At 39.5% G+C, this 17,344-nt stretch overlaps 1 protein-coding gene across 1 annotated transcript; it reads left to right on the forward strand.

Moving 5' to 3' along the window:
- Positions 1 to 1,435: 1,435 nt before the first annotated feature.
- Positions 1,436 to 16,637, forward strand: LOC132858120 (calponin-3-like). The gene is made up of 7 exons (XM_060888339.1): positions 1,436 to 1,602; positions 12,448 to 12,569; positions 13,542 to 13,608; positions 13,733 to 13,870; positions 14,487 to 14,603; positions 14,901 to 15,047; positions 15,619 to 16,637. Exons 1-7 carry the CDS (start codon positions 1,546 to 1,548, stop codon positions 15,961 to 15,963), a joined length of 993 nt encoding a protein of 330 aa, XP_060744322.1. The 5' UTR covers positions 1,436 to 1,545; the 3' UTR covers positions 15,964 to 16,637.
- The last annotated feature ends 707 nt before the right edge of the window (positions 16,638 to 17,344 follow it).

The raw sequence follows: 17,344 nt of genomic DNA on the forward strand, positions 1-17,344 counted from the left end.
TTGTAGTTCTCAGTTGTGACAACAAAGTGATCTTATCAGAGTTAAAGACAACCACAAATTATTCATCTTGAAAAACTGGTTTAACTATGATCATTAAATAAGCAAGCATGAAGGGTTGAACTAAAATATTTTGCATGTTTCTCAAGGACAAGTTAGGTTCTTCTTACTCTCAAAAGTGTAGAGGGGTAAAAAAATATTGTCACTTCATACTCAGACTGCAGTGCAGGAGATTCACTGGTATGTGATTACACCCTGAATCGATTAGGATTATATATCTTTAACGAAAGCTTATAAATTTCAGAAAATGGATCAAAGAGTGTCGTTCACTGTTTCGGAAAGCAAAGAAACAGAAAACTGTAAAGCATAGAAACAGAATAATTTTTTTTTTAAGTTTAATATAAAGTTACTATATATCTAACATCTATCCCTATACCTAATGAGCAAGCCAGTGGAAGGTGGGCACGATGGCGGCAAGAAAAAACTCCCTGTTACTGGCAAAAAGAAAAAGAAAAGAAAATATTTTGGCCAAGATTTAAATTTTTGACTTCTTGTTCTTTTTTTTTCTTTGATAGAAACGACCCACATCCGAATCCAAAGGGATTTCCCAGTCCTTTAAGCATACTATAATGACACAAAGAGAGAGAGAGAGACAAAGAGAGAGAGAATGATATTAGTCAAGGGTATGAGTGTTTACCTCATCTATGAGTGTTTAATTAATCAGTCCCTTTAATAGTCCACAACAATAAATCAAACCATAAACCAATAAAATATGTGACATTCCACTCACTCACTCACTCACTCACTCATATTCTACCACTTATCCGAACTACCTCGGGTCACGGGGAGCCTGTGCCTATCTCAGGCGTCATCGGGCATCAAGGCAGGATACACCCTGGACAGAGTGCCAACCCATCGCAGGGCACACACACACACGCACTCTCATTCACTCACACAATCACACACTACGGACAATTTTCCAGAGATGCCAATCAACCTACCATGCATGCCTTTGGACCGGGGGAGGAAACCGGAGTACCCGGAGGAAACCCCGAGGCACGGGGAGAACATGCAAACTCCACACACACAAGGCGGAGGCGGGAATCGAACCCCCAGTCGGACTGACCGGAGGTGTGATCCAAACGTGCTAACCACTAAGCCACCGTGCCCCTCTTGTGACATACCAAACACTAATAAATTTAAACATTTTATCTCTGTAGCTAACACACTCCAGACCGTGATGTTTAAAATAAAAAAATAAAAAAAAATATATATATATATCCATATAACAGCACGTTCTATAGTGTGTTAGTGTTTTAATGATCTGCTTGTCTATGACGCAGCATGCATACATTATATAATAAAAGCCATTTTGGACTCATTGGCCTTCCACAGTGCATGCTTTCTCTCGGGTAGGAGGTTGCGCACGCCGCCCAGCCCAAACTCACGTAGCCTATTTCTCTCCTCGCTGCTGAAGATCTTCCTCAAAATCTAGGCAAACTTCTGGGGCAACATTCATTCAATCCGACATTATAATACAGATAAAAAATGGCCCAGTTTAACAAGGGACCCGCTTACGGATTATCAGCTGAAGTTAGGAACAAGGTAAGCGTTTATTATGGGAAAGATTTATTATGTGCTTGTTTTGTTTAGAGGGGAAATCTGTTACTTTGTTTCTCTGTCGCTTCCTTTTTCCGACCTCCTTTCGCTCGATTACTGGAAAATGCTCGAAAGTTTAAAGCCAGTCGAAACTTTCTGGTTCTGTGATGATAAAAGAATCGATTCTTTTTTTTTCAGTGGGATCCATTTGGGTTTAGTTGCTTCTCTCTTTGTCCTGCCCATCACTGCTTGCTTTTTTTTCCCACTCTACTTCATCAGCAAGCCTTCTGGGGGGGAAGACACACAATCCCCCAAAGTAGATAACCTTCGTCACACCATCATCACACCTTCATCACACCTTCACAGGACACAGCTGAACTTAATGAATGATTGAAGCCAGTGTTTTGTTTTTATGTTTCTTTATCCTGTGGTCTGTTATTTCCAACAGACTCTCATTCTGCCACGAATGCATTTCTAAAAGTTCTGTCAGATCAGTAATCTGCTTTGATTTGGGACTCTTTTACGAGTTCAAGTCATGTAACTCCAAAGAGTATCTTGGTTTTAGTTGGAGTTTATAGCTCTTGTGACATGAATGGCTCGTGTATTGTAATAATCTGTGATGCGTAATGATGTGTTTGGAGAGCAAAAGGTCGTAGAGACGCACGCTTGTTTGGGTTAAAACAGGATACTTGTATTACGCTATGCTGCTAGATGCAATAGGATGCATGAGAGGACAATGTAGAAATCCTTACTGCAAGCCATCATGGGTTTACTGAGACACACAGGTTGGGGGCTTCCATGCTGTCGATGAAACTGAAATAAAAGCAGATTCGGATTGATTAAATATTAAAAATACAAGCACATCTATGGTTTATCTACTTTCGCATACATTGCGTTATTTATGCATGGTGATTTTTTTTTTTTTTTTAGTGCAATAGGGTTCAAGTCGAATAGTTCAAGTAAAATGGAAGCAACTTTTTTTGCGGCTGTGGTTATAAGCTTTCAGGAAGTAAGCTCACTCCTCTTTCTAGAGTATTCTCATTTCAGAGAGTGATCTCGACTCATTTCATCTACCCACAGAACTGAGTCTCTTTTTAAAATGTTCTTTTAAGAGAAGTTGCAGCTTATGGAGTTTCCCCAAAGGATAATTGCTCAAAGGGTGTCATTGTCAAATGATGATCATGGGTTCACACATGCATTCTTAGATGTGAATCATTCTTAGCACAAGGCTCAGGTTCTACATATAGGTTATATAAAAAGCAAACATGTTTCGCAAGTTTTGTTCTTTTTGAAAGTCAAATGAGCAAAAGTTATTTCTTACAACAAGGTGAAAATGTGGCAAGAGTGTCATTTTGTAGTGTGTACACACCTACACACACACACACACACACACACACACACACACTTAAAGTGGTAGTTTCCTGTTTCCTGAAAAAGAAACCAGAATTGATTGTATGTATCAGATTGTGCCAGTAATTGATTATAGAGTACAGCACCAGATTACTGTTTAAATTAGCAGTACACAACTTGGTATTTACTTCCAGTTTTTGGGTGGCATTTGGTTCCTTGTATCTCAAAAATATTTGTCCCATGCAGCAGTCATTTAAGGATATTTCATATGCTTTATTAAAAAAAAAAAAAAAAAAACACTTCTCTTTATCAGCTGTCTGTCATGTCTTGCTTTGTCTTTATTTAAAAAAAAAAAAAAAAAAGACAAAGCATGACATGACAGACAGCTGATACAGAGAAGTGGTGTTTTTTATTTCTTTTGTGTAGTTAGTCACATGTAGTGTAAACATGTAGCAAAATGAAGTATGTAGTTTCCTGACAAACTTGATTTCAAGCATGTAAAGTAACATTGGTCCACTTGAGATGTGCTAACACATGGCCATTTCTGATGAAGTAAGTTTGCAGACAAAAAAATCTAAACAATTTGATGCTGTCTGAGTCAAAGCAGTACTTGGAAATGATAACTATGGCAGATGTGCATTGCTTTTGTTGAAAGACTCAAACGTCGGCGAATCAATCACAGTTATGTTGCGGTTGCACTCTGACTATGTGCAGAATTTTAGACTGCATGCAAGCTGATATGAAGGACTAAGGCGGCCATCATTTCAGTATCCAAAATGTATCGGCTGACTGTGGTAAATATTAAACCTGTGTAATATTCACAGTCTACATGCAGTGATGGTGAGATTTTGGTTTTGGGGTTGCATGTTGCACTGGATATCGACGCTGATGTAAGCAAGGTGTCAAGTAATTGTTATTAACACTCTAGTTTTCACATCTCAGCATATTTAACAGGATATGACTCGCATTAAATTATAGGGTATCTGCACGTAGCACTGAAAGGCAGCTAATGTGAACCAACCAAACATGAATTGTATGTTGTAGGTGGTTTTTGTTTTTTTCCCACCTTTTGCATTGCTTTGCATTTTGTTTAGCCCAGAAAAACACTCCATGTTTGTTCACTTAATTGATTCACGTGATTGATGCATAATATGTAAAACACTCTGTATACTGCTTTCCAGTCTTTATAACTGATAGCAAGTCCTGCCAACAATGCCACACTAACGAGTGCCTGTTTTGTGTAGGGTTGCAAAAAGTTCCTTATTCAAATATTACCAATGTTACTAACAGATTGATTGATTAATCACTGACAGATCTCAGGCAATACAAAAAACCTATAATAGAGAAAAACTTCCTTCAATATACCTTAACTGAGAAATGACATTAAAGTAAAATGATGGGGAACTATAGTATATGTATAATGTCTGGTTAACATGCAATGGTTAAATTGGTGCTGGAACATGAGCACAGAGTAACAAAGAGAAAGTTCACAGACATGCTGGTTTTTATATTGGAGCATACGCAGGCCAATGTTCAGGGTTTAGACATGTGTGCAGTCTGTTTAGTGTGGCCAGATGCTAGAAATACACACTTTCAAGGAAGGGATTTAACTAGGGGATTAATTCATGCTGAAGTGGTAACACTGCCAACTGTGTCCTTGTTCAGACCGACCGACAGACAGAGAGACTGACCGACCGACAGAGAGACAGACCGACCCAGAGACAGACAGAGAGACTGACCGACCGACCGACCGACCCAGAGAGACGGACAGACACAGACCGACCGACCCAGAGACAGACAGATCGACCGACCGACCCAGAGACAGACAGATCGACCGACTGACCCAGAGACAGGCAGATCGACCGACCGACCCAGAGACAGGCAGATCGACCGATCGACCCAGAGACAGGCAGACAGACCGACCGACCCAGAGACAGGCAGACAGACAGACCAATCGACCGACCCAGAGACAGACACAGACCGACCGACCCAGAGACAGACAGACAGACAGACCGACCGACCCAGAGACAGGCAGACAAGATCGACTGACCGACCCAGAGACAGAAAGACAGACAGACCGACCGACCGACCCAGAGACAGGCAGACAGACAGACACAGACCGAACGACCGACCCAGAGACAGGCAGACAGAGGGACAGACCGACCGACCCAGAGACAGACAGAGGGACAGACAGACCGACCGACAGACACAGACCCAGACAGAGGGACAGACTCTGTCTAGTACTTCAAGATCCCTTGGTAGATCAACAAAGGTATAACATTCAACAAAAACAGTCTGTACAGTGCAGAGACATCAGTAATTATAGTAAAAACTGGGCCTTGTAATAATTGCATTTGATTAAAATATCAGAATCTTCTGTTTTCTTTACGTTACCTTCTTAAAGATTTTTGTAGATCATGTTAATCTACCTTCAAACTGGAAATGCAGATTATCTGCATAGTATCTTTAAATAAAAAAACAAACAACTCAATGTCCATGGAAATTTCTTCCATTATTTTAAATTTATACAGACATCTGCTTGTTGGTTCATGCCAGGACTCGATAATTACCTAACCAGCAGATAAATGTGATCACATTGGTTGTCAGCAATACATGGAAGGAGTTGGTTACACAACACCCAAAATAAATATAGAAATCCTTTGATTGAAATACTAAAACAATAGTAGTTTAGTAGTTGATCAAATAGTGGCTTAGTGTCTGGAGTTAACTTTAGGTTTGCGTTTGGGCCGAGAACACTGAGCATCGTCTCTCGGTTTAGCCTGTGTCTAAGGAATTCATATCTGGTTAAAACTACAAAATCATTTGTCGGTGTGGCTCCAAAGCGATCATTTGATGCACATCAACACGTTTTCTATTTGCAAGCTGTGAGCGTTTACCTATCAGTGCGCTGTTGATTTCTTAATTCTGATTGGTCTCTCGGTGTTGATTTGAATTATATTATGCCTCTATAATAGCAGCTCTGACAGCAGTGCCAGCTGAAATGCAAGCAGGTTAATGAGCTCTTTCTAACATGTAAACGTTTCTGTAGTAACAGTTTATACAGGGACTTGTATGGTGGACCTTCCACATAAACAGATAAAAAATGTTGTTGTCTTGTTGATATGGTGAAATAAATCCGTCGTGGTATATTTGCACTCACATAAATGACGAGTATAGTGACTGTACGTGTGTATATATAACATTCTTTTTTTTAATGGCATTGTTAATGAGAGAGCTCTCCAGTACGTCCATGCGCTCCGGTCTCCCCTCCACCATCTTCCAGACTGTATGAAATGTAGTGTTGTGACATGTACAGCAAAGCATATATTACACATTTCCTCTCAGCAGACCGAATTTACGGGTGTGTTTCTTAAAATTATAATAATAATCTGGTGTATGTAATAATTATTTGAGGCTGTGCAAAGTGTTGCTTCAGTACAGGATGGAGCAAAATTGTAGGTTGTTTCTGCATCATACCTATAAAATTTAATCACAGCTGTGAACATGTTCACACTAAACCCCATGTAGACGAGCAGCTGACAACCTTGTGGGATGAAAAAAATGTTGACTGTAGGGGCATCGAGGTCCTGATTCATCTTCAAACTTGCAATCAGTTTTTCCGCTTCTCCCTCAAATAAGTGATGTTTGAGTCCAAACACATAGGATCTATTGTGTGGATGCAGATGGCTGCAAGTGAACACACTAGTGTTGATCTCTTGGTAACTGTAGGACACACAACACCCAAACATCTCGAAAGAGGCGGAAGTTGGACGTAATTTTGCCGTTAACCTTTGACCTTCCTGTGTGAAAGGTTTTTTTTTTATTTTATTATTTTTTTTTTCCCCCTTTGTGGGCCTGTCAGAGAGGTGCTTTATTTCATGATGGTCAGAGGTCACTTGGATCAGCTTTTTAGTATTTACATCATTGATTTTTCCATCTAAGCTTGAAAGTGTGTATTGATTACATCACATGGGGGGTGGGGGGGTACTGGCAAATGTGTTTTTTTTTTTTTTTCTTTCATTGCCAGTTTCTACATTTTGAACTAGGACTAAACAACTGACTATTATTAAATAATGACTGAGTTAATCAGTTAGTTTACTTGTTTTACCAAATTCCAAAAATCTGGCTTAAAAAAAATCATTTCAGTATTTTCGGTCATCTATTAATACTACAGAGAACTTAGGCTGAATTAAATTAGCCCCCGATTTTGTGTTCCCGGATAAGGTTCAGTTTGTTTGAGTGAGTCAAATCTTTTTGGTGTGCAGAATCAATTCCAAGAGCCTTTGGGATTAACTGTTAGTATTGAATGGCTGGAAGATTAATGCCTATAATTCTGTAAGCTATTGTGGTGTTAATGTGTTTTTTTTTTTAGAAAGCATGAATAAGCAATAATAATTTGAGCTACATTAAATTTAGCTGTTTTAACCTTTCAGCCATAGTTTGTAGATGGAACCATAATTCCATTACTTTACCCATATACACTAGCAGAAGTCTACAAGTGTTTACAGAAAACAATACTGGGATGCAGGTGTGCCTTTATCTACAGACAGCTGTTTAACTTTTTTTCCATAATTTTGCTTTTCAGTCGTTGTCAGTGTTCATGTTGGAAAGTGAAAGCATGGAAAGGTGAAAGAGAACACGACATCACTGCTTTATTTATGTTGTTTATTTTCACTTCTCTGTGGGTTTTTTTTTTTTTTTTTTTTTTTTCTTTTTGGTGGTTCGGAGGACTTGAGTCTTAAGAGACCTGGCTGTTCTCTTCACTACGAGTACTGCAACATTGTGATTAATGTGCTGGACGTTCTGCCTTTTCTTGGCAGAAACATTGTGTGCTGAAGTGTCTGTAAACAAGATGCAATATGATTTTTTTTCTCTGCATTTTACTCTTGTTGCTGTTGTCATCGTATCACCTCTTCCACAGTCCAGAAGACCTTGAGTGCCGGGTTTGTGAACACTGTGCCTGTGCGCTGTGGTGTTTACTTACACTGTCACATTGAAACCCCAGTGTTGACTCAACAGATTGCTTTTGTTGAAGTGTTGCTTCCTGTTGGCCTTGCACTGGCATGGCTAAGATATAGGTATAGTCAGTTACAATTCTCTCTCACTCACTCATTTTCTACCGCTTATCCGAACTACCTCGGGTCACGGGGAGCCTGTGCCTCTCAGGTGTCATCGGGCATCAAGGCAGGATACACCCTGGATGGAGTGCCAACCCATCGCAGGGCACACACACTCTCATTCACTCACGCAATCACACACTACGGACAATTTTCCAGAGATGGCAATCAACCTACCATGCATGTCTTTGGACCGGGGGAGGAAACCGGAGTACCCGGAGGAAACCCCCGAGGCACGGGGAGAACATGCAAACTCCACACACACAAGGCGGAGGCGGGGATCGAACCCCCAACCCTGGAGGTATGAGGCGAACGTGCTAACCACTAAGCCACCGTGCCCCCAGTTACAATTCAATTATAAAATATAAAAGTTTCAAATGAAACATTTTTACCCTGAGACAATAGACGCAAGTAAAACAAACGCAAGGAAGAAACCTTGAGAGGAACCAGATTCAAAAGTGAACCATCCTGATTTCTAAAATATGTCCTTTCTACAACAAAATTTAGTTTTTCTGCTGTTTGCCTGCGAGGATATTTCTTCTTACCAATGTTGGATGCTCCTCTTAAAGAAAAACAAAACAATAGAACAAATTCACCTAGTAAATATCCTGAGACTGGTTGATGCTGATTTAGGGTTTGATGTTTCACCCTCAGTGTTTAGTTATACAGTTTTCTAGGACGGTTGCATCCTGGCTGATTAATCCAATCAGGTATGAGCTAAAGTGATGATACTCATATTGCACATGCTCAGTGAGCCTCTCCCTCTTTCTGTACTCACCCCACACTCTCTCACCCCACACACACACAGCTACCTCAGATGCACACACTAACACCCCCCCCCACACACACACACACACACACTCTCTCTCTCTCTTTCACACACACAAGCTACTTCACATGTGTACACACACTAAGCTACTTCACACACACACAAGCTACCACACAAGCTAGCACACACACAGTTGAATTCAGAAAAGTTCACAGAAGATTGTTTTGATTTTTGTAATGTCACCAACACATAGTTGTTACTCATGACTTGAAAATGTTTTTTTCCAGTATATTAGCCTTTATACAGTCAATTAAACTGCACATACACACACGCACACAGAATTCAGTTCAGGGAAGTTCACAAGTATTTAAGTAAATTTTAAGTGACGTGATTTTTAATAAGCCCATGAATTAGTGTATGGTTTTGCACATTTGGTGTGTGGTTCTGGTGTTCAAGTGTCAGGTTTCAGAAATTGTAAGTAAGGTTTTTATAAATAAGCAGTTGAAAAAAAAACTAACTTTATGAAGACCCTGTTTGTCTGCAAATAAAATAAAATAAAAAAGCAAAATGATTTTTTTTTTTTTCTTTTTTTTTTTTTAATAACTGCAGGATGACGTGGTGTCTCACTTTACTCTGGATGCACACTTCAATATTTTCATCAGCAAATGTTTTTGAAAAACTGATTGTTCTTTTGTTGACTTAAGTTCACCACAATCATGCATGCAGGCCTTCTATCTTTTGCCCTTCAAGCCTAGACTTGTTGGGCTTGCTGGAAAGACCGTTAGGTGTGTTTGAACATGCAAAGGAAGTCAACAATTCCACCGCTGCTAACTCAGGATGACTCAGTTGCCTTGTTGTTGCTTTGCTCTAGTCTCAATTGACCTCTTAATGACTCTGTTCTTCTGCTGGTATTACCCAAGTAAGCATAACTCCCAATGTTGCTATGACATCACAAGAGTTTGAGTGTATTGAACTCTTTGTTTTTTTTATTTTTTCTTTTTTCATTTTTTAGACATTGTAAGCAAAGTAAATTATGCGCTGCTAGGAATTCAGAAAAACAATCAAAAGTCAAAGAAACATTTTTGAACAACTGAAAGAACTGAGAATTGAGAGAAGCGCCAGGTATGTTAATGCTGCTCACAGCTACTTGTATTTATTGTTCAAAACAGAGATATTATTTACATTTACATCATTTGGCAGACGCCCTTATCCAGAGCGATTTACATTATCTCTTTTATACAGCTGAGCAATAAAGGGCCTTGCTCAGGGGCCCAACAGTGGCAGCTTGGTGGACCTGGGATCGAACTCACAATCTTCCGATTGTTAGCCCAACACCTTAACCACTAGGCTACCACATGCCCCCATAGTATGTTAGTTAATAAGGCAAACACTTACTAAATGGAAAATGTTGTCTAGGTTATTTTGTATTCAGTGTATATTAGGTATGAGATTGATTTTTTTTTTTTAATGGTACTTTTGTGCTCATTACAGGATCACACGCCTGCAGTGTTTAATTTATGAAAGGGCCATTATGAATTGTGAAGCCTGTAATTAGTCTTACCAAAATGTGATCGTTTTAAATGTATTCAAACTATCATAGATCAAGTGAGAGTAACTAACCAAAATATACCAGTAGGAATAAGAAATAGACATTGAGGAACAAAGAAAGCCAACTAAAATTAGGCTTACTTGCTCTTTTGATGTGAATGGTTGAGTCTTTCTAACACAAGCAGCCAGCATGTGCTAGAGACGCACAACTGTAAATACACACAACACGCTATTAGGATTGAGGAGCTGTGCACGCTACACTTACTCATAAACTCCCATCTGCCTCACAACACAGATGTGACCATTTTTACAAGTGTAAACCGGCCTTGTTTCATATTCAAAGTGCATATTTTTAATGCTTGGTATGAGGAAGTATCTGGAAAAAATATTCCAATATTTCTTCCCCGGCACTGGTTTCATTTATGGGTCAGTTATGAAGAGTTAAAGCTTAAATTACAACTAAAACCACAGGCCAGAGGTCCGGCAACCCTCAATACAATTTCCTGTATGCAGCATGGCTCTTGGCAAAGACTCTACATAAACATAATCGGGGTGAAGTAGGAAAAATGTTTTCCTGAACTGATCTCCAGTAGCTTGACTTCAGAGACCGTTTAATTCTGGGTTACTGAGACCTAAGATAGTCTAAGAAAACTGGGATCTGGTTTAGGATTTTGGTTAAGGATTTTCACATCTTTAATGTATATGTTTGGACTTTGGTGCTCGGTCATGAAGGTTAAGAAAATAGAAATAGATAATGCTTATCATCACACTTAGCTTATTCTCATTAAATTTCTGTAATCTGAGATGCCGTGGTTTACTTTAAAACCGGAAAAAAACGGAAGGATTGAATTACATGAACGGATCGATAATATTTTACTTTCTTTATCAGAGAGTTATTAATTCATGTTCAGTAGCAGTGTAATCTCATGTAGCCAGACCTAAAGCAGAACTGACTCCATAAGACAGAAACATGTCTTTACATCTAACTGACATGTAAAGCCAACAGTTACAGTTTGTTTTGTTCAGCATCACATTTAGGATCATAATAACGTAATGCCAGTGTCCTTAGAAAAACAGGCGGGTGTGCAACCATCGATCATTTAAGAAATTAATGCATATTAATGAGTCTATACCATGGAAATGCCGCATTTAGATGATCCTCATAAGCACTCGTTGTCACAGTTGTAAAAACGACTTCCTTATTCCATGAGGATCTTCCACGCGTCATGACGACTTTGTTTCTTGGCTGGAAATCCTGTAGAATCCAACCAATCAGATAACGAGCTCAAAACGCCACTTCACAAAAAAGCATCATATGCATCAGATATTCAGCGGTTCATGGGTGTGATGGCTGAGACTACTAGCAGTACAAAATAGCATAGCATATTCCTTTATTTCATGCCCTGACTGTGTGAGATGTGATGACTGACACGGAACAGATCGTTCACATAAACACAGCTCAGCTTTAATTTATGTTGGTCATTTTGGCTTAACGGGACAATAAGGACTTTCCAAGCATTTGGCTGTTATGAGAACATGACTATTAACATCAGCTTAATTTTAATAACTGTACTTTAATTTTCTAACATTTGATTACATGCAAAGAGAGCACAAGGATGTCCTCGGGATGTTATGGATTGGTTTATAATTTTGACTTTACAGTTAAACTCCCTTCCTATCGGTAGAGGTGTGCTGGCTTGTTTTTGACAGATATAAGAGACAACCTGACAATAAGCAAAGCTATTATGGGCCACCCAGGCTTAATCCATTATTCAATAACAACACTTGTCAGTTTTTTCGTTCCTCTGGCAACCTCTGGCAAAATAATGAATCGCCACACTTTGAAGACGTTCACCAATGTTTTTTTTTTTTTTGTTTTTTTTTTTACTTTCAAGCAAATAAAAACATCAGGTATGACGCAAAAAAAAAGTTTTGTTTAATAGCAGAGCATTCGGGCTTCGTGAAGCAAATTAAATTAGTTTATTTACATTTGAATGAATTTTTTGGAAGAAGCAGGGGAAATAAAAATACGCATTTTCCAATATATTGTTGCTCTTGCTTTCTCAGATCGCTCAGAAGTATGACCCACTGAAGGAGGAGGAGCTACGCATCTGGATTGAGGAGGTCACCGGCATGCCAATTGGAGAGAACTTCCAGCAGGGGCTGAAGGATGGTGTCATTCTTTGCGAGTAAGATGATGATAATTTGGTTTGACCAACTGTACTTTCCCTCAGCACTGGTGTGTATCTCTACACTTGAGGAAACACTTTGTTTAGCATTCTATGTTTTATAGGAATGGAGTTGAACAGGAATGTAGGCTAACAAAGTCTCTGATGGTCAGACATGTTCCAGTACAAATAAGTTTTTATGAGGACGATTATGTTGTTTTTACTATTTAACACTACAGTATTTTCTCCAAATGTCTCCCTGGAAAAATCCCCATCAGAAATCTACCAAATTCTTTCTTTTGAAGTCATGTTTTTTTTTTTCTAGTCAGCCGCTTATGCAGCGTTATAGAGTGCTAATTGGTCTATTCTGTACACATGAGCCACATGATAACTATGACTGGCTAGCGTGACTCAGGAGACTGTTTTTTCCATCCCAGCTGCCTGTGGCATCATGGGGATTTCACCTCTTGATGAGAAGACAACCGGATAAAACATTTGCATCACTCAGGAGCCAGCTGTAGTTCTGAACATTTGAAGCCACTTAGCCTAGTTGATTCCATACCATTTTATTTTTCTGAGAGAAAGAACTCAAATTTCCTCGCTTTGTTTTGTATTATTTATAGCAGATGTGAACAGATGTGAATTACAGTTTGAGTGTTGCTGCCTCACAGCTCCATGGTCCCTGGTTCAATCCTACACTTGATTATAGCCCTGTGTGGAGTTTCACATGTTCTCCATGAGTCCATGCAAGTTCCTCCAGGTTCTCTGGTTTCCCCAAGTACACAAAAAACATACTGCCATGTCGATTAGCCACACCTAATTGCCCTTAGCTGTGAAGGAGTGTGTGAATGTGTGTGCATGGTTCTGTTTGTTAGACTGGCATTATTCCCACTTTGTTTGTGGGATACGCTCCAAACTCCATTACAGCCCTGACCCTGATAAAGCAGTTCCTGAAGATGATTGTGAATGACTTACTGTTTTCATTACTTACAGTTTGATCAACAAACTCCAGCCTGGCTCTGTAAAGAAAATTAACAACTCTAAACTCAACTGGCATAAGGTAAGGTAGTTTTTTTTTTTTTTTGGGCAATACCTCTTAAGCATGACTCCAAATTAAATCTTACACCAAAACAGTTTGTGTGCAAAATCATGGCACCAAATCCTCTTTTCTGTGGTTTGCACAGCTTGAGAACCTGAGCAACTTCATCAAAGCCATTCTTGCATATGGCCTGAAGCCAAACGACATATTTGAAGCTAATGACCTGTTTGAAAACGGGAACATGACACAGGTCCAGACCACGCTGCTTGCGCTGGCTAGCATGGTGAGACTGTCACTTTTACACATAATGGAAATCCACGGTAGGATGACCATACAAAGCAATATTGTGGTTTTAGATGCACTGTGTTAACTGATTATTACTTCACATCATTTTCAAAGGGGATGGCATTAAATGACAGCAATGCAATAGGTTTGTACCGTCAGTCAGATATACGGTTAGAAAAATAGCTGTTTTAAACTTAGTAATAGAATACAATCACTCCTCATACTCTTCAGACTGGATTTCTTGACAAATGGCTTTTAATGTATTTGGAGGATGTTTTTCTGAAGCATGATCCGTTGTGGCTGCGCAAGTTGTTTGATCATTAGTAGTTCACACTATCATATCGTATTTAAGATGTCGGAAAACACCTCAAATCTCTGCTTCTCTGAAAAATCCTTTTAAACCTAATCATCTAAGCTTCATTATTCCTTGTTAGATCTTGGAGCTACACCAGGACTAAGTACATAATCTAACTTCCTAATGGAAAACTAATCGAGTCCAAATAGGATTTTATTTACAGCCATATTCCATCACCCCGTTTTACAAAAGAAAAACTAGCAAGATAATGTATTCGTATGTTTTTCTTTGCACTCAAGAGTTTTTTTTCGATTCAAAGGCAAAGACCAGAGGCTTGGACACCAAGTCTGATATTGGTGTGAAGTATGCTGACAAGCAGGAACGACGTTTCAACGATGAGCAGTTAAAGGCTGGAAACTGCGTCATTGGCTTACAGGTGTGGCATATCATCATAACTTATTTATTTGAATAAGAGGTGTTGATGCATTCTTGTACCCTAGTGTGTGAATATTTTTTTATTTTTTTTTTCTTTCTCCAACTTCATATTTTCATGAATTGAAGTAGTAACCTTTTCATAACCAGGATTAAAAACTCATTGAGATTAAATATTTCTTTTTTTCCTCTCAGCTCAGACCTTACGCATGGAACGAGAAATCCATGCGTTGATTGAGAGGAGGATTGTCACGCTCCGTTTCTGACATCTATTTTTATTTTTTTTCTCTTTGACATCTAGATGGGGACAAATAAATGTGCCAGTCAGGCTGGCATGACTGCTTATGGCACCCGAAGACATCTTTATGACCCAAAGACCCAAACGGACAAGCCATATGACCAGACTACCATTAGCCTGCAGATGGGCACCAATAAGGGAGCAAGTCAGGTACATCACTGTCAACAGTTCTGAGCCCACTGTAATTATTACAATCTTGTCTCTGCCTGGACATTTTTGGATTTGTCTACACTGTGGCTAGCATGGTTTTTCACAGCAGGAAGTAACCATGCTCACTCCAACAGACTGGGTGTAGTGGGTGAAGTACATTAGTGACATTTGTGTCACTTTTGATTCCTCACCCAGTGTCTCTTACTTTATTTCACAGTGAACACAGCTCCATGAAAACGTGCAAGATTATGTTTTATATCACCTAAGACTTAACATGCTAATTGGGCATGCAATTACCACAGGCACATAATACACATAATTATCTGAGAAACAGTAAAAGGGAACCCATAACCAATGAACATACATTTACAAGTGTGGCACAATGTCATGGCAGTAATCATTCATCCATAAAGGTCAATTTCCACAGTAATCCGTGAGCGATAGACATGTGTATTTCTATTGGTTTAGATCAGTAGAGAGAAGCTCAAATAAGTGTACTAATCAACATCAGGATTATTGAGAACATCAATTAATGTTGTTTTTCCAATCTTGTCTTTGGCTTTGACTCTAGTCTGGCATGGGCGCCCCCGGCACCCGGCGAGACATCTTCGACCAGAAATTGTCTCAACAGCCGCTTGACAACTCCACCATCTCGCTGCAGATGGGCACCAACAAAACAGCCTCACAGAAGGGCATGAGTGCCTATGGCCTGGGCAGGCAGATCTATGACCCCAAATACTGCCCTGCAACCGGGGAGCCTGGAGCCCACACCAATGGCAGCCAGGGCACAGGCACCACCGGCTCCGAGGTCAGCGACACCGACTACCAGGCTGACTACCAAGCAGAGTACCACCATGAATACCAGCCACAATATGATGAGTACCCTGGCCAATATGACCAGGGCATCGATTATTAGGTGTCTGAATTACAGTGTTGAGATTAAGATTTTTTTTTTTTTCCTCCTTGTTTTTGGTTCTTATTTCAACAGAGCAAGATTTCTTTCCTTGCTGGCCTTACAAACTGATGAAGAGGGAGCAAAATGTTGCCTTAGTACTCATTCCTGTGTAGATTGTCAGTATTGTATTTTTATTTTCTTAATTGTTAAGAATTATGTTTTGGAACATTTGGTTCTTTTTTTTTAAAGCCTTTTTTAACCTGGGTGTTTGCGGAATGCCAAGAGTGCAGCCTCTCCCTCAGAGTCTTCTTTGTCCTCATGTAATTTGATTTAGTTTGATTATGAGATGTTCTTCTATTTCTGGCCGTCTCTCATCGTCTCAATACTCTTGGACTCTGAGCTCAAGGACAGTTGGAGGGGCTTGAGTACCTCTTCCTGAATGTTTGTGTTGTTTCCCATGCCCAGACAGGAAGCTGTCAAGTCTCTAGCTGTTGGTTTTAAACACAAAGCCTCTTTTAGATTCATGTGCCCTTTTAATTAATTTGATCTAATGGTGGTTTTGTTACTTGTGCCATATCCTTCTCATGTTTTAAGCAACCGTTCCTTTTTCTTTTCTATTCTCTCCTTTTGTATTTATTGCCACTGCCACTTGGTCCCATCAAATTATTTTTAAATGAATAAATTTTTACATATGACATGAATATACTGTTTTTTGTTTTCATAACTAAGGTTATGAAAAACTCTGTCTTTAGAAAAAGTGAACACAAGCATCTTATGCTCAAGTGGATGTTTAAAGATGTCTCTCAGGGACAATATAGCTTTGCATGTTTGTGTGTAGACAGGAGAAATAATCCTTTTGTGTGTCTGTCCGTTTGTGTGCTCATGTACTCTCACATCCAGGTCAATAATCCCAAAATAGTCCTGTTACAGAGGCTCAGTAAGACATGATACGGATGCAAACTGCCCGAAAGGTTCATGGGAAAAGTCCAGTAGCTCAGAGTTTCACCCCTCCCTCTTTTTTCCCCCCTGAGAATAAGCCTTTCTTTGTTCAGCAATTCAAGCCTGATCATAATACAGCTATCAGTTAGAACAGAAGCTGAGCAACAGCACAGGTTCTCCTAGCAACTTGGCCTTTCAGGACAGACCAAATGCCAGGCAAATGCACAACAACACACACAAAATTCTTCATTTGGATTTGTGTTGTGGAGCTGCAAACTTCCAGTAATATGGGACCAATGTTATTGTCGTGTTTAGCAAGATAATGTGTCTCCACATGGGGGTGCTATGGTACAGTAGCACTTTTGCTCTACAGGCAAATGATAAAAGCTTTTTATAGATTGTGTATCATTTTAAGAAAATGATGATAAATGCAGCATTAACATCACACGCGTAGCTGAAGTGT

Source organism: Tachysurus vachellii, chromosome 15 (assembly GCF_030014155.1).
Source record: "Tachysurus vachellii isolate PV-2020 chromosome 15, HZAU_Pvac_v1, whole genome shotgun sequence".
NCBI lineage: Eukaryota > Metazoa > Chordata > Actinopteri > Siluriformes > Bagridae > Tachysurus > Tachysurus vachellii.

What these genes read in the sequence shown, in the direction of transcription:
- LOC132858120 (XM_060888339.1), top strand. Translation starts at nt 1,546, where the DNA reads ATGGCCCAGTTTAACAAGGGACCCGCTTACGGATTATCAGCTGAAGTT. An exon ending in GATGGTGTCATTCTTTGCGA is followed by an intron (nt 12,570 to 13,541) that starts GTAAGATGATGA and finishes CATTACTTACAG; the next exon opens with TTTGATCAACAAACTCCAGC. An exon ending in TGCTTGCGCTGGCTAGCATG is followed by an intron (nt 13,871 to 14,486) that starts GTGAGACTGTCA and finishes TTCGATTCAAAG; the next exon opens with GCAAAGACCAGAGGCTTGGA.